Here is a 22,559-nt window from a genome sequence, read left to right on the forward strand (position 1 = left end):
GGACTCAGAGTTAAGGACCTCCATAGACTGCAACAGATACAGAACATTATCATTAAACTGATCACATGCACTAGGAAATTTGATCATGTGACACCCCCCCCCTTCTAAAAGCAGCACATTGGCTATTTGTAACCCACAGCATCACTTATAAGATTCTACTCCTAGTATTCAAAGTTCTACAATCTGGTGACTCTCTATATCTTTCCTGGTTTAACTCCCTACTGCTCAACTAGAACGCCGAGATCATTACAGAAAAAAACATCGGCATATACCCTCTTTCAGAGAGACTGTCTATGACTACACACAATGCACCACCATTTCAGTCTAGGGCCCTGAGCAGTGGAATATGTTACCACAACACCGGTTACAATCCTCACTGCAACAATTCAAAATAGACGTCAAAACTTTTCTGTTAACTTATGCATACGCCAAACCCTTCTCCCTATCAAAGGATTGCTAGGGGCTAATCTGGATGATACAGCTCAGCCCCTCATGTGCCACCCCATTACTTTTCTAACAAATATTGTAGTTCTAAACCCCAACCTACCTCTTTCTGTCATGTCCAGCCTCCTTATTCCCCCCTAAATTAAGACTATAAGCCACTCAGATAACTTTGTTCATGGGCAGGATAGCAAGTCTTTAATAAACTTGGAAACTTGGTGCACCAGCACTCAGACCTGCCAGACATGGACATATGTTAAAGATGTAGACTGTCTCTGGGCCTTGAGTAAGGTAGAAACAGAGGCAAAGTAATCACTGTTTCTCACACAGGTGCCACTCAAGAGCCCTGCAATAAGCCAGAAGGGGTTCTTGGTTCCCGTCTCAAACAGATCCTGTTGCAGAATCTTTGGCCCTAAGACAGAAGATGACCTGCCAGTAACTGCTCGAGATTTGTGTACCATGGCTGGTGAGACCAGTCCAGGGACACAAGATCACAAGAAGTGGGTGCTTGGCTGTTCTCCTGAGAATCCTCCTGATCAAGAGCCAGCATGGAAACACATATAGAGGCTCCAGCAGTGGCCAGTGCTGCACTAGTACATCCATTCCCACTGAGCTGCACACTTTCCTGAGACTGAATTGGGAACACTTCACATGCCAGTGTAAGGCCATTAGATCACAGCATGGAGCACTCCACTGAACAATCAACAGCTAGGCTCCTATTCCCCTGGATCCAAGTCATTCTGACTGAGAAAATCTGCCTACACATTCTGTCCCTCAAATGTGCACCACCAAGAGCATGGGAAAGATAGATCTGTGCCCAACACCTGGGCCAGCCTGCTTCCAATTATCACTGCCACACTCTGGGTTCCCCCCGCTTGCTATGTAAACCATAGCTGTAGCATTGTTGGACTTCACCTGGCCCACCATTTCCTGCAACAGGGGAAGGAACTGCAGCCACTCTAAGCGAATGGTCTTGCTTCCAGACAACTGATGGATCAGGCAGCCTCCCACTGGAACCACTGACCAACCCAGACAATGGGACCCTCACCCACGGAGACTTATATTGGTGGTATCCATAGAAACCCCTGAAGCAGATGGTTAAGACTGTCCTGCCAAGCCAGACTCTGTCAAAGAGACCTCAAGGAGCAGGAGGTGAGTACTAAATTATTGGGATTGGGGGCCTAGTAAGACAGCAATACCTTCTGAAGCTGATGCATGTGGTCCAAGCCATGGAACCGAGGAGCTGAAGGTAGTCCCAAGCCCAAGGGGGTCTCCTGAGATATAACTCTCTGGGCCAGCAATTTCAGCATGCAATCCTATGGCAGGAATAGTCTCCCACTTGGTATCTAAGCACACTGAAGATCTGGATCCTGGGAGGGCATCAAAATACTTTTGGCACAATACCATCTAGCCAAGCCTTTCCAACAGATGAGTCACATCACCGTGGTCGCCTTTGAGTCAGCCTGGATCAACCAGTCATCCAAGCAGAGAAGTACCCGGATCCCCTGCTTGTGGAGATGTGCTGCCACCACTACCATAACCTTGGAAAAGGTCTGTGGTGCTTTCACCAGGCCGAAGGGCATAGCCCTGAATTGAAAGTGCTAGCTCAGGAAACAAAACTACAAAAAGCACTTGTGAGATTCCTGCATGGCAATGTAAAAATATGCCTCCACCAGGTCCACTGAGGTAAATTTGTCTGGCCTAGTTAAGGCCATCACCGGAGTACAGAGTTTCTGTAAACGCAGACTCAGATGTTGACCTCTATCAGATCCAAATAGGGCGATAAAGCTGCCCATTTTGGGAACCACCTAATAGATTGAACTGTGTCCCTTACTCTGTCCCCGGACCACCTGTGACAGGGCCCTATGAAGTGGGAAGGCCTCTGCATGTCCTCAAGGATGGAATCCCCAACAGCTCCATCTGCATCATAGCCAGGATCTGCATGGCTGTGGTCACCAAGTTGATAAGCTAACCGAGCTCTTTTGCGCCTGAACAACTGGACTATAGGAGACTCCTCTGGCAGGAGGCTCCCTGGCTCTGGTAAGGCAGCCTCCCACAGGAGTACTCAAATCCTTTCTCATCCAGTCCCCATGTGTCCCCCAGTGGGGCTACTACCAGGAGTAAGGCCCAACCAGGTTCCAAATTTCTACTGTGCCACCATAGGCACTTGGGGGTCAAGGGCCAGGACCCCCAAAACTCAGAGACCCTGTGCAGTCAGGGTGAGGGCTCCCATACATGGTGGGGAGGGAAGCCCCCTGGCCAAGGCCTACCTCTCACAAATTAGCAATGGCAGATAGCCATTTGGGCCCCAAGGTAGGCAGGGGACATATCTGCACCCATCCCACCTCAATAGCACTTCTCCCCTCATGTAGCTTCACATTTTGGTGGGAGGTAAAATGGCTGCTGTTCCTACTAAAGTCACGTGAACTGCAGCCAGCATGGATGGGCTTAAAAGGGGACCAGCAGCACTGTGATCCCTCTCAGAGCTCCTCGGAAGACAAGCCCAAGATTGCATCTGCCTCAGTAGAAGCCAACTGTAATGCTTAGCAGCCAGCTTCCAAATGTACCACACCACTGCTGCCTTGGGCAACAGGAAGAATTCTCCTTCCCAAAATCTACCTCATTGGAGGGGACCCAGGTCTGTGTGCTGGCTGTCCTTGCCAACCACAATAAGAACTGCTTCCTGCCAGGTTGCTTTGTTTTCAGCCTTCTGTGGTTTTTTTTTAATTAATAGCTGCTTTATTCCCCAACACTAGCAAGGAGAATAAAATTGAACAGCCAATTCTTTTTTTTTTCCTTTTAAGGCTGCAGAGGTGTACTGGGCAGGGTGGGGGTGGGGGGGGGGGGGGGGGGGGGGGAGACACATCCAAGTTCACAATTTCCCATATACTTAAAAGGCTTGCCAAACATGGAGGCTTTTGCAAAATACATATAAGGACGCAGGGAAATATCTGTGGTTTGCAGCATGTCCAGTGGGAACAGCCATTTTAGAAAGAAATATTAAAAAAAAAATCTTGGGGGCTTTGAATAAGTGCTGTATTTTACAAAACTGGGTATTTAGAAAGAGCCAATTAAGGAATCAAGTGAAAACACTTGAATTTTTTTTTTTAATTTATAACCAGAGTCTTTACTGAATGACTTCAGCAAAAATACAGTGTAACAGACACATATCTTATCATCATCTAACATAAGAAGTCAACTCTCTGAAGGTCTCCACAATGTGGAGCCCCCTCCTCTATACATCACAGTTCCCGGTTGTATTTTTAAACTTTTATAACAGAGTTATTAATAAAGATACCTCCTATGCCCCCCCAACAACCCCCCCCCCCCCCCGTATTCCCAGAGTCACCCTTAAACAGCTGCCCTTTACCTGCATCCAGCCTATTACAAGCTTTATTTGAGTCTCAAAGGAGTCCAAATCTGTTCCCATTTGGCCATGTTTTTTCCGTTCCTTAGCCATTAACCTCTCGCTCTCAGCAATATACTTCAAAAGGCTCTGCCACTTAACCACAGAAGGACACCCAGTTTGAGGTACTGTTAATCACTGAGGAACTAATCACAATTGTCCCCTTGATCACTCATGCAAGCCCTGTTGTCAAACAAGCAGTTAGCTGACACACCTGTTCTGAGCAGGTGTAAATGCTGATGTTTATATATGTATTACCATTGTGAAAATGGAAAATATGTATATACTTTTCTAGCCCACCTAACCTACACCCACAATATACCCCTTTGGAAACAGTGCCTGCTACAGATCTACACATGTAAATAGCAGTTTTCTAAAATAGATATTTCCTTATCTTGCTAGACCAGTCTAGACCTATGAGTTGTGTCCCCCTAACAGCAGATGTACTGATGCAAATAGAGATATTGAACACTTCCAGTGATATAGTGGATATGAGGGCTGATATAGCCTGGAACTCTTCAAATGATATAGGTTGGATTTGTGCAGCAGGTTTTTCTTAATACAGGCCTGAATCCCTGTCTGCATCCTCTGAGGTTGAGTACCTTAGTCAGTGTAGTTCCTGGGGTTCATACCATGGTTCTTAACCTTAGTTGAGCCTCCATATGCGCAAGCCTTAGCCCATGGGCTCTCACTCAATGAAGAATAAATAGCAGTGAAAGCAGTGAGTAAGTTGAAGGGGAAAGCTACTAATAGTAGCTTCATTGTGTGCCCTTAGTCCTTGTATTTTTGAAATGATTATACTCTGCAGGTTAGCCCCTAGCAATCCTTTGATAGGGAGAAGGGTTTGGCGTATGCATAAGTAACATATTCCACTGCTCAGGGCCCTAGACTGAAATGGTGGTGCATTGTGTGTAGTCATAGAAGGAGGAAAAAGAATGGCTCCAAGGCATTATTGTAGATCTCCATGTCTGCCTAGCCATGGCCAATGACATCAGGGCATGTTAGGAAACATAGCTAATTTATTTTAGCACACGCAAAGTCTTCTTAACTACATTTCCCATGCTGCTGAAATTCAAAATGAAGCATACCACAGACCAGGCAAGTGCAAATACAGCATTGTGACTCCTATCACAACAGTAGTACAGAAGGTGAAAATGCTGGTAATGTTGCAGCTGTGAACTCAATCAGCATTTACATGTGCAATTCCAGATCTCCCATTACAGGTTTGAACGGGTTAGCCAGGGAAAATCCTAAAAATGAAAAAAAAAAAAAATCCATAATGTGTTATAAATAAAAGTGCAAAATTAATTCTGTTCAACGTCATATTGAGATAATAAGCTTATTGCTTCCTTTCCCTGCTCTAGCAAGATGGATATACTTTGTTCAATTATTGTATTAATGATTGATGTAAAGAAACTGTAGTGCCCTGAAAGATGACACAACAGTGAGGATACTGGACTGTGTTAGTACTTATTTCCAGCTGTTGGCTTAGGTGCACAGTTCCTGCCAACTAGAAAACATCTTGACCTTTGGATGAGACATTGCCACAAACTATAAGAATATCTGGCAGGCACTGTCCTAATATGTGAACAAAGTTCAGGTCCTACACAAGTCACAAGATACTGGTGGTTATCATAACTAAGGAGACAAATATCAGTGGCGAAATAAATTTCATTTTATTGTCTGGACAGGAGGCAGGGTTCCCTTGACCATCCTGAAGTTTCTGCGAAGTGTTTTTTTCCCCCTATTTCCAAATTAAAAAAATTTGGGGGGGGGGGGGGGGGGATAGTATGCTTCCATTTTCTCCTATCACAAGATACTTCCTAAAGCATTGCATCTCATCACTGGCTTTCATACATCATTCCAGAACTTTTGAATGCAGTACAGCTCAGACTCTTTTTTGCTTTCAAACAGGTAGAGGACAGAATACTTTTATTATATATTTGCAATACATTATTTTTAAGGTCTAACACAATCCATTTATACTCTAATGGTAAGGGCAAGCAGAGAACAGCTAGGCTTACAGAATCCTAGGAGATCAATTATTTCTTTTGAAATCTGTACTTACTATAAAGGTGCTTTTAAGAATCAGCTACACAGGTGACAGCAGCCAGAATGTGTGTTAAAAAAGCTGCAATTTTAGGGGTATGTTTACTAAGGTGCGTTAGTGTTTTTAACGCTCCTGTAAATTTAAGGTGCATTAAACGCTAACGCGCCTATACATTTCTATGTTTAAGATATACTTATTACCAACCACAGGGAAAATTCACAATAATTAGTCACATATGAACTATCACCACTATTTGACTAATATAATTTTCTTAATATCTAAACATATTACCATCACATCGTTGTGTGCATTTGATTATACAATCTTTATTATGAAAATCGCACATATCTAAAAATAAAACACTATCTGCCCCACACTCTCACAGTAGTCGCTCCCCAAATCGCTCATCCCCAGAATCAAAGTCAGCTGTAGTTTGTCTCACAGTGTTGAAACGTGTTATCACACTGAAAATCTGAAACACTGTGAGACAAACTACAGCTGACTTTGATTCTGGGGATGAGCGATTTGGGGAGAGACTACTGTGAGAGTGTGGGGCAGATAGTGTTTTATTGTTAGATATGTGTGATTTTCATAATAAAGATTGTATAATCAAATGCACACAATGATGTGACGGTAATATGTTTAGATATTAAGAAAATTATATTAGTCAAATAGTGGTGATATACATTTCTATGGGCGCATTAGCATTTAACGCACGTAAACCATTTACACGTGTTCAAAACGCTAACGCGCCCATAGCGCAACTTAGTAAATATAGATGTTAGAAAGGAAAAAGTACACATATGGGGGTAAATTCAATAAATGGCGCCAAAATTTAGGTGATGGGATGATACGTGCTGAGTATGAATTCTAACACAGCAGAACTGCCATTATAGAATACTAGCATAACTCCACCTTTTACAAAGCCGCGTAGCAATGTTAACACAGCCCATTCAAAGTGAATGGGCTGTGTCAGAACTACCGCATCAGTAGCCGCTAGTGGAGCTTTGTGAAAGGGGGCCTAAGTTTGAAGTTCCTAACCTTAGGAACAAGCACTGCTGGCATTCAATAATCTGTGCACGTTAACTCACAGGCACACCCCCTCCCATGGCCATGGCCCCTAGAAGTTGCACTCGACAAAATGTATGCACAGCTTTGCACACTAACTGCCGGATTCTATATATCTCCCTTAATTTCCGCGTGGAAATCGAAGCGCATTCTATAACTGTGTGCATAGCATAATTGGTTAACTAGCTAATCAGTGCTCTCAACTGGATATTAACAAGCAATTATCAGCACTAACCGACATTAAGATTTAATGTACACAACCCACTACGCTTATTCTGTAACATGGTGCGTGTAAATTCTAAGTTGCATAGTTGAAAAGGGGCATGGCCATGTGTGGGGCACGGGTATTTCTAAAATTTATGTGCATTGTTAAAGAATACACCTGCTCTGCATCTAATTTAGGTGTCGGGATTACGCCTAGTAAAATGTGACGTAAATGGCCACGACTAAATCTGGTTGCGTGGAGAGGTGCTTGTCGTAATTCTATATACCATGTGGAAATTTAAGCCTATTTTATAAAATTTAGGTGTACTTTAGAGAATATGCCTAGGCGTATTTTTTTTCTGCGTGGAATTTTCAGGCGCCATATATAGAGTCTAGCCTAGAGTAAAGTTGGATGCCCGATGTTATAGAATTAGGGGGATATTGTGCCACTTTATATATGCACCCAGCAACAGCAGGCATCTAAAGCAAACACACACATATATGCCTGACAGGTTATGAACATAAGCTTTGTTCTTTGCAAAGTACATGTGCAAACTCCAAACATCCGCTGCCAGTAATGTCTACCTTATATATGTATAAAAGGATACATAGGATTGCAAACTGTGTATACCGTAGTAAATTTTGTGTACAGATCAATATTTAAACCCTGCAGTTTTTTTTTTTTTGTTAAATGTCACATCGTGACATCATGACATAAGCTACCCAAACTATTTATTTTGAACACTATGCCCCAAACTTGCCTCCATACTCCTAGTACATGCCTTGTTACCTTTTATACTTTTACAAACATGCAATTATCCCATGGGGTAAAAGAGGCTTTTTATATACATAAAACAGTTTAAATATTCCCAATATAGACATATAAAACAAAGGCCCCTAGTCATTAAGCTGCGCTAAGGTTTTGCAGTTATCATGCATTAATTGCTAAAATCAGAGTGTATTAACAGAAAAATCTGTGCTAAATGTTGGGGCGCTTCTTCTTGCAATACCCAGCTACCCTGCGGATTCAACAGAATAACCAGTGGCATGTGTTCACTACCCCAAAGGAAGCTTCATCTTGGGCCAAATCACTAAATCCCACTTGACTAAAAGACCCGATTAATTTGGACTGCACAGGTTAGAAGACTTGGGAGTGTGATGTTGTTTTTACAGTTGAAATACTATGCTGTAATTTAAAATTCTTTTTGAGAGGGGAGAGAGTTCCCTTTGCTCTATAACATCGAGAACGCGCCCAGTCTCAATCTCCCTGCAGGGGCGACACTATAGGATGTTGAAAGGGGAAGGTAAGAGGGGTTGGGCAAGGGGGGGGAGAATAAGGGGTGGGTAGGGAGATCTCAAGGACGAGGGGGAATGGGAGAGGGTGAGGGGTTGCTTCAGGAATATCTGCATGGTTGGGCATTTTATGATGTGAGTTGGGAACGTAAGTGTGCGAACAATATGATTTTTGTGAGTGTAAATGAAGGCCTATTCAAACAGCCTTTGGCTCTTTGCTCTGATGGCTTACGGAGATCCCCTGGGAGAGGGGCTGGGACCCGGGGGACTAAACACGACACAGTAGGGCCCGATTTCTCTTTTCCCACATTCCCCGAGGCAGATGACACATAGTACAGTCCATCGCATTGTATCATGGAACGTCTCGGGTATATCTTCCCCAGTAAAACGCTCAAAAATACTAGCCCAATTGAAGCACCGCCAGGCTGCAATAGCGTGCCTATAAGAAACTAAACTGTCCAACTCAGAGCATGCAAAATTATGCCAGCAACGGGTAGGCGAGTATTATTATTCCTCCACGGGCAGTGGACGTGGTGGCGATTTTAATCAAAAAGGGCCTGCCTTGCCAGTCACGCATGGTTCACAGGGACAAAGAGGGGAGAATAGTCTTGATTCACTTATCTCTTTATGGGCAAAAATTTTGTCTGTGTTCTATATATGGACCAAACGTATACACCCCTCAATTTTTTCAAACAATATCATTGGGTTTCCAATACGCAGATGCACCTTGGGTGTGGACAGGAGATTTTAACCAAGGAATGGATCCGCAAATGGATAGATCGGGAAGCCGACCTGGGGCTGGAACAGGCATTAGCAAGGGATTACCCCTTATGTGCAATTCACTGAGCCTCATAGATGTATGGCGCCTTCTTAATCCGACAGCACGGGATTATACACATCAATTCAAAGTGCACCAATCTTGGTCACACATAGACTACTTTCTTCTATCTCAAAACTGGTTTTTAAAGTGCAACAGGTAGAAATAGGCCCCATAGAAGTTTCAGACCACTCATTAATTTGGCTAGATCTAAAATTTGAGATCCCAGAAGGGGGCGGTTACTGGCGCTTTTCTGGCTTACAAATATCAGGACACCACCTTTTTGGCCTATCTGAGAGAACAGTGGGACTTGTACATGGAGAACAACACAGACTCTTGCAAATCACCAATTATACTTTGGGAAGCCTCGAAAGCAGTTTTAAGGGGTGGGGTGATAGCTTACATGAGTGCCCAGGCCAAGAGGTTATCAGCAGGCATTCTTAGGCTTGAGCGGGAATATAAAAAGTACTACTACTACTACTACTACTATTTAACATTTCTAGAGCGCTGTACAAATAACAAAGGACAGTCCCTGCTCAAAGGAACTTAGATTTCCTGGATAGAGGTACAATGGTTAGGCTAAGAAATCATTCGTATCCCATCCGTCTCAAAAAACTCGGGACAATATGTCTGCGGCCTTGGCAGCACTTAACTCAATTCATGAACAAAAAAAAAAAAAAAACTAGAAATGAGGCGCCTATGCTTTCATAGATTTAGGAACAAGTCTGTTAAGCTGCTTGCAAACATTGCTCGCAAGGGCTCAGGGCGTCAGCTGATTTCGGAGATAGTTAGCCCTGGAGGATTACAGATAAATAGCCCTGAGGGAATCACCCATGCATTTCATGATTATTTTACCAAAATGTTTGTCAAAGATAGTACTGATGAAGGACCCTCTGTTATTGATTACTTGGAGGATGCAGGCCTGCCTAAGCTGTCTCCGGCTGCTCAGACCCAGCTCTCCCAACCACTTAGTGCTCAAGAAGTACAGAAAGTAATCCCAACCACTTAGTGCTCAAGAAGTACAGAAAGTAATCAAATCGCTTCCTTTAGGATCGGCCCCGGGCCCAGATGGCCTGTCAAGTGAATATTATAAAATGTTACCCCCACAATTTTGTAGCTCTCTTATGGATTATTACGAATCCGTGATACAGCAGGGTTCTTTCCCACCACACACAAATGAAGCTTTAGTTAATTTGATACCCAAGCCAGGCAAAAGGCGAGACTGGTTAGAATCTTACAGGCCAATCTCCTTATTAAATGTAGGTATTAAAATCTTGGCACGGGACTTAGCAGACCACCTGGCATTGCATTTGCCCACACTGGTGGGAGTCCACCAAGTGGGATTTGTGCGGGCCAGGCACTCAACTCTAAATGTTCGCAAGATCTTTCTATCGCCCACTGTCAATCCTTTAGAACACCATTGCTTTTGACCAGCCTAGATGCGGAAAAAGCGTTCGACAAGGTTAACTGGAACTACTTATTCAGGGTATTGTCCTATGTAGGGGTGGGGGGCTGGTATCTCCAAGCAATAGAGACTCTTTACAGGAGACCAACAGTGAGACTGTTGGTCAACACAATGAGGTCGCCTCCTCTGGAAGTGCAAGCTGGAACGAGACAGGGGTGCCCCCTTTCCCCATTGCTATTTTTATTACATTTAGCACCTGTCTTGCGCACTGTTCTAGCAGACCCTGATATAATGGGAGTCAACGCAATCAGTAAAAGTCCTAGCCTTTGCGGACGATCTGTTCTTGATGCTCACCTCCCCGCAGAGGTCACGGCCTCATCTGTTGTCAGCCATTGATGAATTTGGGTATTTTTCGGGCTTCTCGCTTAATTTACAAAAGTCCATGGCTTTGCAAACCAAGCTGTGATAAAAGAATGCTGGGAGAGAGACTTTCCACTGAAGTGGGCACAACACTCATTAACTTACTTGGGAGTGCAGATTCCAGTGGACCTAACCTGTTTACACTCTGCAAATATGGAACCGTTAAAAAAAAGAGCTGGAGATATCTTGGGAAGATGGCAGGCCCTTCCACTCTCTCTATTAGGGGGAGTGGCATTATACAACATGGTCCTTTTCCCGATTTGGATTTATACCTACCACATGTTACTTCTATATCTGCAAAATAGGGACGAGCGATGGTTAAACAAACAATTAAATTTGTTCATATGGCAAGGGAAAAGGGCCCGAATGAATATCTCGAGAGCGCAACTTCCCCGCAACATTCTTTTCCATAGCAAGCTGCTCGAGACACATATCAGACTGACTTCGGGCTACATCCTACTTTTCTTGCACCACTGCGGAAACCCGATTTTTTGGTCAATTACACTTTATTTATTAGCTCCACGCGCCTGGGGGATGCGTGGGGCCCCTGGGCCCGGTCTCTCATATCTTTTGCCCATTGAGACAAACTTGGGCAGACTTATACGGTCTGTGCCAGAGCCGGTGGTGGGAGGAGGGGCTGGTGGTTGGGAGGCAGGGATAGTGCTGGGCAGACTTATACGGTCTGTGCCCTGAAGAGGACAGGTACAAATCAAGGTAGGGTATACACAAAAAGTAGCACATATGAATTTATCTTGTTGGGCAGACTGGATGGACCGTGCAGGTCTTTTTCTGCCGTCATCTACTATGTTACTATGTTACTTGGCGTTGGCTGAGTAGATTCTTCTCCTTAAACAGAGAGGTCTCTCCCCTGCTGCCAATAAGGAGAGACATTTTGTGCAACATAGGCCCCTTTTTGGGACTCACCCCCCACAGCTCGCAGTAGAATTCTGAATTCCTGAAAGGGTCAAGGGAAGGGAAGAGGGGTTGGGGAGGTTGGAAATGATACAAGATTTGGGAAGGGAGAAAAAAATAAAATGCCTATTAAAACACTCTATTGACTTTTTGTAAGAGAAGTTTCTGTTTACCCATGATGGTTTCTTTTTAAGTTGGACATCAAGAATGTTGTTAAATATGCTTAGTGTCAATAAACATGATTGAAAAACATTTTTGTAGATGACACAAAACTATTATAAAGAATAAATTTATGGAACACACAAACATGGTTTAATGGGACAGAGTCAGCATGGATTCAGCCAAGGGAAGTCTTGCCTCACCAATTTTCTTCATTTCTTTGAAGACATTAATAAATATGTCGATAAAGGTGAACCATTTGATGTAGTTAATCTAGATTTTCAGAAAGCTTTTGACAAAGTTCCTCAGGAGAGACTCCTGAGAAAATTAGAGAGGCATAGGATAGGAGGCAATGTTCTGTTGTGAATTAGGAATTAGTTATTAGACAGAAGACAGAGGGTAGAGTTAAATGGTCATTTTTCTCAATGGAGGAGGGTGACTAGGGATCTGTACTGGGACCAGTGCTATTTAACATATTTATAAGTGAACTGGAAACTGGAACAAGTGAAGTGATTAAAGCTTGCAGATGACACAAAACTATTCAAAGTTGTTAAAACACATATGGACTGTGAAAAATTGCAGGAAGACTTTAGGAAATTGGAAGACTGGTCCACTAAATGGCAGAATAAATTGAACGTGGATAAATACAAAGTGATGCACATTAGGAGGAATAATCCAAATCATAGTTACATGACGCTAGGGTCCACCTTGGTAGTCAGCACCCAAGAAAAAGATCTAGGTATCATTGTAGAAAATATGCTGAAATCTTCCACCCAGTGTGTGGCGGTGGCGGCAAAAAAAAAGCAAAACAGGATACTAGGAATTATTAGGAAAGGGATGGTAAATAAGAATAAGAATACTATAATGCCTTTGTATCACTCCACGGTGCAACCCCACCTTGACTATTGTGTTCAGTTCTGGTTGCCATATCGCAAAAAAGATACATCAGAATTAGAAAAAGTTCAACGAGCAACCAAAATTATAAAGATGATGGAACTTTTCTCATATGAGGAAAGGCTAAAGAGGTTAGGGCTCTTCAGCTTGGAAAAGAGATGGCTGAGGGGAGATATGATTGAGGTCTACAAAATCATGAGTGGTGTAGAACAGGTAAAAGTGAATCAATTTTTTACTCTTTCAAAAAGTACAAAGACTAGGGGACACTCAATGAAGTTACATGGAAATAATTTAAAAAGAAATAGGAGGAAATACTTTTTCACTCAACGAACAGTTAAGCTCTGGAACTTGATTAGCTTATCTGGGTTTAAAAGGTTTGCACAAGTTCCTGAAGGAAGAGTCCATTGACTGCTATTGAGATAGACATGGAGGAAGCCACTGCTTGCCCTGGGATGGGTAGCTTGGAATGTTCCTGCCTGTGACCTGGATTGGCCACGGTTCGGAACAGGATACTGGGCTGGATGGACCACTTGTCTGATCCAGTATGGCTCTTCTTATGTTCTTATTTAAGAAAACGACAAAAACAAATGCACAGATTTTGAGGCTGGCTTGCAGCAAAACTTGTTCCACAAGAAGATTTAAAAAGGCAGATATATGAGGTCAAATCAGGCACTTACCTGTTTCTTCCTATCTGAAAGTGGATTGATCATGACGTTGATCAGAGAAGGCATGGCTCTGTCTGCCAGGCTTGCTTTCAGGGCATCTTGCAACGCCTCTGGTGTTTGAACAAAGTAGCCTTTACCCCCAAAAGCTATCATAACCTGCTCATAGCGGGAATTCGGACTCAGGCAGAGAGGAGGTACACTGAAAAGAAGATGATTTTGATCACCATTAGAGTTACAGTTATACATGCATGAATAGGGATGAGATGCCAGTACTCAGGTTTAAAGTAACTTTTATGATGACAACAGATATAATTTTGATTTATTCTCAATTGTGCACTTCTTTATTACTTATGTAACAAATGAATGGAAACCATTAAAACAGTCACATAGCTAGCTTACACTGTAAGACAGAAGTCATCAGACCTACAAAAACTAAAGTTCTCTCATCTCATAATGAAACAAGGATACATCATAAAGGTAAATGGTCCCAAACTGAGCCAGTGCCGTTCCCCCCTTCCCTCTGGACTTCCACTATGATCTGGACCCAGGAGTCGGTGAATGTTCACAGGCCTTACCCCCAAATCCTATGTGGGTTTTCTTTACGGGTGGGTCTGCAGGCCAGCGCAGCCTTATTCCCATGCTGTATCCTGCTACCAGTGGCATAGCTATGGGGGGGCCATAGGGGCCTGAGCCCCCAAAATTGGCTCTGGGACCCCTGGTCTGGCTGGTGGGGGTCCCCAACCCCCACCAGCTGAAGCGTTTGTCCCATGCTTGTCTCGCCGCATTGCCTACCCTGCTCTTCTCTGTCACGCTATGCACGCTCATTTTAGTGAAACTGAGCATGCACAACTGAGAACAGAGCAGGGCAGGCAATGCGAGACCAACACGGGACAAATACTTCAGGTGGTGAGGGTTGGGGACCCCTGCCATCCAAGGTACCATCATGCGGCAGCAGCAGCGGCGTGGGGGGGGGGCAGGGCAGGGAGGCAGGCCAAAATGAGTGCCCTCCTCCAATTTGGGTTCTGCCACTCCCCCGGCGAGGTCTGGCTAAGCCACTGCCTGCTACATCCCCCTCATTCATATTTAATGCAGTTCCCCTCCCACCCTCTACTATTCCATTCACCCCGACCTCCTTTTATTTCATCTTTTCTCTTCTACTATCCCTACAACTGTAAGTTGCTCAGATATACTGTTTAATGTGCAGGATAGCAAATTATTTAATAAACTTGGAAACTTCTTGTTAAGACTGGAAATCCAAGGACAACGCTAGGGTTGTGAGTGCACACTGGCCCCATGCTTACTGCTGCTATTGTTGCCGTCATGGTGTAGGTAATAGGAAATGGATGGTAGAAAGGAGGGGGGGGTAAGAGGTCTGCTATTTTGTTTTATCTTCTGGGTGGGGGTGGGTACAATATGATTTTTTTTAAGTGTTAAAGTGGGGTCAGACTTCATAAAAGTTAGGGAAGAACTTCCCTAAGGAAACAGCATGAATGTTAAGTAGGAGTTTGGTCACCCAGCTTTATTTCTCCACACCAGACATCACTGCGGAAACCCAGGCCAAAGTATCGGCCTGCTTATCCGACATTGCTGCATGGATGTCCAATCGCCACGTGAAACTGAACATGGCCAAGACCGAACTTCTTGTCTTCCCACCCAAACCCACTTCTCCTCTCCCTCCACTCTCTATTTCAGTTGATAACACCCTCATCGTCCCCATCTCATCTGCCCGCAACCTCGGTGTCATCTTAGACTCCTCTCTCTCCTTCTCTGCACATATCCAGCAGATAGCCAAGACCTGTCGCTTCTTCCTCTATAACATTAGCAAAATTCGCCCTTTCCTCTCTGAGCACACCACCCGAACTCTCATCCACTCTCTCAATACCTCTCGCCTTGACTACTGCAACCTACTCCTCACTGGCCTCCCACTTAGCCATCTATCCCCCCTTCAGTCCATTCAGAACTCGGCTGCACGTCTTATCTTCCACCTGAACCGATATACTCATATCACCCCTCTCCTCAAGTCACTTCACTGGCTTCCGATCAGGTACCGCATACAGTTCAAGCTTCTCCTACTAACCTACAAATGCACTCGATCTGCAGCCCCTCCTTACCTCTCTACCCTCATCTCCCCTTACGTTCCTACCCGTAACCTCCGCTCTGAAGACAAATCCCTCCTTTCAGTACCCTTCTCCACCACCGCCAACTCCAGGCTCCGCCCTTTCTGCCTCGCCTCACCTCATGCCTGGAACAAACTCCCTGAGCCCATATGCCAAGCCCCCTCCCTGCCCATCTTCAAATCACTGCTCAAAGCCCACATCTTCAACATCGCCTTCGGCACCTAACCACCACACCTATACTCGGAAAACTAGACTACACCAACTTGACATTTTGTCCTTTAGATTGTAAGCTCATCTGAGCAGGGACCATCCTTCTTTGTTAAATTGTACAGCGCTGCGTAACCCTAGTAGCGCTCTAGAAATGTTAAGTAGTAGTAGTATTTAGTCATGGAGTTTATTGTAAAGTCCTATGATTAACACTGTGCACATAGGCAGGATATTTCAGTGGGAAAAACTGGTCTTTTGCCCTTTTGATGTGTGAGCAAGCTTATGCACATACCGTCTGTCATCCATATGAAAGGAGATGTTCCTGGAGATGGCGTTAGCATATACCTGTATATGCACATAAATTAAACCAAGAAATTTGTATGTGCCAAAGAGCAGATGTAAGTACGCACAAACTCGCGGGAGGATTGTGAAAAATTACAAGAGGACCTTACGAGACTGGGCGTCTAAATGGCAGATGACGTTTAATGTGAGCAACTGCAAAGTGATGCATGTGGGAAAGAGGAACCCGAATTATAGCTACGTCATGCAAGGTTCCACATTAGGAGTCACCGACCAAGAAAGGGATCTAGGTGTCATCGTTGATGATACGTTGAAACCTTCTGCTCAATGTGCTGCGGCGGCTAAGAAAGCAAATAGAATGTTAGGTATTATTAGGAACGGATTGGAAAACAAAAATGAGGACGTTATAATGCCTCTGTATTGCACCATGGTGCGACCGCACCTCGAATATTGTGTTCAATTCTGGTCGCCACATCTCAAAAAAGATATAGTGGAATTAGAAAAGGTGCAGAGAAGGACGACGAAAATGATAAAGGGGATGAGGAAAGGCTAAAGCAGCTGGGGCTCTTCAGCTCGGAGAAAAGACGGCTGAGGGGAAATATAAAAGGTCTATAAAATAATGAATGGAGTGGAATGGGTAGACGTGAAGCGTCTGTTTACGCTTTCCAAAAATACTAGGACTAGGGGGCATGCGATGAAGTTACAAAGTAGTAAATTTAAAACGAATCGGAGAAAATCTTTCTTCACTCAACTTGTAATTCAACTCTGGAATTCGTTGCCAGAAAATGTGGTAAAGGCTGTTAGCTTATCAGATTTTTCAATAGGTTTGGACGGCTTCCTAAAGGAAAAGTCCATAGACCATTATGAAATTGGACTTGGGGAAAATATTTCTGGGATAAGCAGCATAAAATGTCTTGTACTTTTTTGGGGGATCTTGGATTGGCTACTGTTGGAAACAGGATGCTGGGCTTGATGGACCTTTGGGCTGTCGCAGTATAGCAATGCTTATGTAACTCTAGGACAGACGGGTCAAAACACAATCAAAGCTCTAATCTGACCTGCTGAGTTCTATTTCCAAAATTACCAGCAGAAAGGGTCAGCATCCCCATCTCATAATCCAGCATTTCTTGTTCTCATTCGGTGGGCCAGCATCTCCCTTTTCCCTTTCCTATCCTTTGCCACTGCTGCATCAGTGGCACAATGAGAGGGACAACCAGAGTTCAGTGAATATCAGCAGCAAAAACAAAAAGGAAACGCAAGGCCTTTTAGCCCAGGTGCATGCTAAACATCCACCACAGTCCACATTCATTAATCACCCAACCAAGAGTGGGGACTGGAGGGTTTGGGTAGCTCTTCAAGTTGAGCTGTATGATATTATCATCTTTAACTGTAGGTGTGTTTTGGGTTGGTATGATTGAGAGCAGTAAATGAGGAGGGCAGCTGGTATGTGAGAGTGGATGAGGTGAGTGTGGGGGATGAGGGGACACTGGGAGGTTGCAATTTGAGGGCTTCATTTTAGCATGGTCTGCTGTGGTGCTCACTTCTCCTAAATCTACATGACTGGGTGAGGGCTGGTAGAGGAGGGTAAGGATTGGAAGGAGATGCTTCAGGGAGAAGGATGGTGAGGGTGAGGGTGAGGGGGAGGAGGATATAGAGGGACAGTTTGCTCAGGGACAGTGGATTTTCATTGTAAAAGTGGTATCCTTTGATGTTAAGGTGTTCAATTCCCCACACAAGCAGGGTTTGTTATTCAAGGAACTGCTGAGACTAAATTGTGACATTGCCCTGGTGCAGGAAACTCATTTACTTAAGAGCGCTGAGTGTTCACTTCGTGATAAATGCTCCTCTTAGATTTATCGCAGCTGTAGCTCCATGGCTAAGAAGATTGAAGGTTGGTTCTTGACCCCTCCTGGGATAGGTTCCTAGAAGTACAGATGTGGCACAGGCCTCCCACAAACAGTTGCTCACTATTACACAAGCCGTTAACCTTGCAGATTTATGGTGAAGTCTTTATCCAGCGGATAAAGAATATTGTTTTTGGGAACAGCACAGCAGTAGAGCCAACCTGGACAGGGATCCAGCAGCCGGTCTCTGCAGCCCAGGTATGCTCACAACGGGAGCAATGGATGGGGGAGCCAGACCTGGTGGTAACATGCGTTAACATTTTTAATGCACATTAAACATTTAACTAGTTGTGTTATTAATACATTAAATGTGCAGTCCTAGTTATTACAGTGTATGATTTTTGTATCATGATCAGACATTATTATGTATAGTAGGACTATGCTATTTTGTATTTGCTGATGGTTGTAGTTTGTCCGGAAAACTTTAATAAAAAGGTTACATTTTTTTTTTTAATTCAGTCACAGGTATGGACCAATTACATCTTTAAAAAATGAGAAAAAAAATGAGAAAAGTGTTATCAATAAAAAAAAGTAAGCAGCCCCAGAAATCACATACCCCACATTAGGTACCTGCAGTTTTTAGGCTGTAGAACATGAAAATCAAAGTTGTGAAAAAAAATTGCATAGTCCTATTCTACTAACTATATAGTACAAGAAACTTATTTACCCCTCTAAAATTGTAAAGCCATTATCCTCTGTTATTGGTAACCCCACTTTTGGTACTTTTTTGCTCTGCAGGTCACAAATGCTGGACTATGGAGGAATGGAAAAGAGGAAGAATGCTGACTGCATGGCGTTGGAGGAAAAGAAAGATAGAACAGGGAGATGCTGGACCATAAGAGTTACATGGAAATACTTTTAAAACAAACAGAAGGAAATATTTTTTCACTCAACGAATAGTTATGCTCTGGAACTCTTTGCTGGAGGATGTAGCAAGAACAGTTAGCATATGTGGGTTTAAAAAAAAGGTTTGGACAAGTTCCTGGAGGAAAAGTCCACAGTCTGCTATTGAGATAGACATGGGGGAAGCCACTGCTTGCCCCAGGATTGGTAGCATGGAAAGTTGCTACTATTTGGCACTTGTGACCTGGCTTGGCCACAGTTGGAAACAGGATACTGGACTACATGGACCATTGGTCTGACCCAACATGGCTACTCTTATGTTCTTATTTGAGTAGAGGGGAAAGGAGAGTGAGGTATTGGACTACAAAGATGGTGAAAGGAACGGAAACAGAGCTGCAGTAGTGGTAAAAAGAGGGCAATCTAAGTCTAGGTAGGGATTTAAAAAAAAAAAAAAAAAGGAACCAGAGGGGATGAGTGACAAGAAAGTAGCAGAGACAGATAAGGGGCTGAGAAACAGAGGATAAATGCTGGGGTGGGGATGAGTACAGCAGGTAGAAATGTGGTAATGAGAACTGGGCAAAAGACAAAATGGAATAAGAAGCTGATGAATGAAAGACAGGGGAAATGGGAGGGCTAGGGAGCGGGTGAGAATGAGATATGGGCTGAGGAAATGGTGAGCAAAGGAGATGCAGAACTAGAGGGTGAGAAGAGGGTGAACTCAGAAACAGAAGCAAAATGAAAAATGGAAGAAAAAACTGAAAGGGAAACATCAGAGACAGATATGGAAGATGAACGGAAGAAGCCAGGAAAAGAGGAGAAATGGCATAATGGGCAGCATAACTAGGAAAGAGTTAGAAGTCAAAAGGAGGAAAGCAGAAGGGAAACTAAGATCAATGTGAATGAAAACAAAATGCTTAGATAACAAAAATGTAGAAAAAATGTTTTCTTTTGCATTTATTGACAGGAATACATCAGCAATGAGTAATGTGGATCTCTGATTGCATTTTTTTTCTGTGTTGCTCCCTTGTCCAGTTAATTTTGTTTTATTTTTAATGTTAACATAATTTAATATGCAAAGTGTTCCTACTCACACCAGAGGGTTGCAACTTTGGAAAGGGGCTCTCAGGCCCACATTTAGTGCATTTTTCCCCAGTGTGGCCCAGCATCAAAATGAGCGACACCCTTGCCCAACAATAATTTTAAAAAGTGAAATTCATGCCCAATTTAATTTTGAAAATTCATCAGTACCCGCACAGGGAAAAGTATGCATGCACTATTTATTTTCTCTGAGCAGTTATACAATTAACCTGAAAGAGAGGAGTGAGCAAATGTTGAAATGGCTTTCAGCTTCTGAAAAAGGGGAAATCTCTGGTGCTGAGTGCAAATGCAAAAAGGTCAGCATCAATTAACTAAAGATTTGGAATAGGCAGAAGTCGCTCTGAAGCAGCTATAACTGAAAATATCTTTGTTTTCTAATCTAGCTCTTCTGACAGTCAGATAAAATGAGAGGACAGCACAAGGCACCGTCATCCCTCAGACCAAGTACCACCTGTTGCTACCAGTGTGGATTTTCATGCCAGGCCACAGATCTGTAACATTCTTGCGCTGCAGAATTCCTAATTCCTTCTTTCTAAACTGTAACTAGAGTGGAAAGTGGAGGCTGCTGCTAGTCCCGATTTATAAGAACATAAGCATTGCCATACTGGGAAAGACTGAAGGTCCATCAAGCTCAGTATCTTGTTTTCAACAGTGGCCAATCCAGGTCTCAAGTACCTGGCAAAATCCCAAAACAGATTTTATACTGCTGAAATAAGCAGTGGATTTTTCCAAGTCCATCTTAAAATATGGCTTACGGGTTTTTCTTTTAGGAAATTATCCAAACCTTTTTTGAACCCTGCTAATTGCTTTTACCACATTCTTTGGCAACAAATTCCAAAGTTTAATTACACGTTGAGTGAAGAAATATTTTCTCCAATTTATTTTTCAATTTATTACTCAGTAACTTCATTGCATGCCCCCTAGTCCTAGAAGTTTTAGAAAGAATAAACAAGTGATTCACATCTACCCATTCCACTCCGCTCAGTATTTTATAGATCTTTATCATATCTCTCCTCTGCCATTTCTTCCCTTTAAGGAAAGGCTAAAGCGGCTAGGGCTCTTCAATTTGGAGAAGTTGTCCCATCCCCTTTATCATTTTTTGTCTCCATTCTCTGTACCTTTTCTAATTCTGCTCTATCTTTTTTGAGATGTGGTGACCAGAATTGCATAGTATTCTAGGTGCAGTCGCACCATGGAGAAATACAAAGGCATTATAACATTCTCATTTTTGTTGTCCATTCCTTTCCTAATAATTCTAACACTCTATTTACTTTCTTAGCCACCGTTGCACATTGAGCAGAGAGTTCAATAATGTATCATCAACAATGACACCTAGATCCTTTTCCTGGGTGGTGAATCCTACTATGGAACCTTGCATCATGTAGCTATAGTTTGGGTTCCCCTTTCCCACATGCATCATTTTGCAGTTGCTGACATTAAACGTTATCTGCTATTTTCTTTAATTTTTCCCCTCAGAAAATCAGCACTAGGTGCTAACCTTTCACAGCAGTAACATTAGTAATACAGATATTAAGGTTCCTTGATCTTCTCTGATAAAGGTTTTACAATGCACAGGGGTTGTTGGTGGTACTCACTGTATGGCAGGATCTCCCTGTTTTAGCATCTCCTTCCAAATACTCTCATCAAAACCGCTGTAAATTCCGTTGTTATTTACCACAATAATAAGGACTGGTAAGTTATACCTGCAACAATTCACATGTACACAGTTGAATGATTCTTCATCTGAAACAACAAGGACTTTTGTCCTACTGCAGCATATGAATGGAGAATTATAAACATGAGAACACATTGCATGTAAAGTGATGCTCAAGCAGCCATGACGTAACCCACCACACAATTTTAAAATAGACAAGATATCCCTTTAATGTTACATAGCATTTACACCAGCTATATAATTGGCATAAGTATGAGTGCCACAAATAGAGAGGCTCCTCAGATCTGCAACAAAGATTGATTTAACACAAAGTGGGTCCAAAAATGGTCTCAATATAAATATCTTTGTCAGTGGCATGCTGCTGTCAATGATGTGCTGGAGAGTTGTGCTATATTTGTACATTGAGAGTGCAAGGTGCTTAGCACTCTCACCTTTTTATCATACCCCTAAGGCAACCTATGAATGGGTGAAACATGGACCACGTCCAGTGGGTGATTATAGTTGATAAAGATGAGACCATTTTTGGACCTGCTTTGTGTTGCATCATAAGTACGAGCATCTACATTAGGCATACATCTACATTAGGAGTGGAGGACTGGCCTAATGGTTAGAGCACCGGTCTTGCAATCCAGAGGTGGCCAGTTCAAATCTCACTGCCGCTCCTTCTGATCTTGGGCAAGT

The 22,559-nt window shown here is 43.2% G+C and overlaps 1 protein-coding gene across 1 annotated transcript in view; it reads right to left on the reverse strand.

Moving 5' to 3' along the window:
* Window positions 1-4,647: 4,647 nt before the first annotated feature.
* Window positions 4,648-22,559, reverse strand: part of HACL1 (2-hydroxyacyl-CoA lyase 1) — a 150,716-nt gene continuing 132,804 nt past the window's right edge. Inside the window, exons 15-17 of the mRNA XM_030202542.1 lie at window positions 21,799-21,906; window positions 13,747-13,933; window positions 4,648-5,097 (exon numbers count right to left, since the gene is read on the reverse strand). Coding sequence (XP_030058402.1) covers window positions 5,065-5,097; window positions 13,747-13,933; window positions 21,799-21,906 — 328 coding nt within the window. The 3' untranslated portion in view covers window positions 4,648-5,064. The remainder of the gene's footprint in view (window positions 5,098-13,746; window positions 13,934-21,798; window positions 21,907-22,559) is intronic.

Source organism: Microcaecilia unicolor, chromosome 1, assembly GCF_901765095.1.
Source record: "Microcaecilia unicolor chromosome 1, aMicUni1.1, whole genome shotgun sequence".
Lineage (NCBI taxonomy): Eukaryota > Metazoa > Chordata > Amphibia > Gymnophiona > Siphonopidae > Microcaecilia > Microcaecilia unicolor.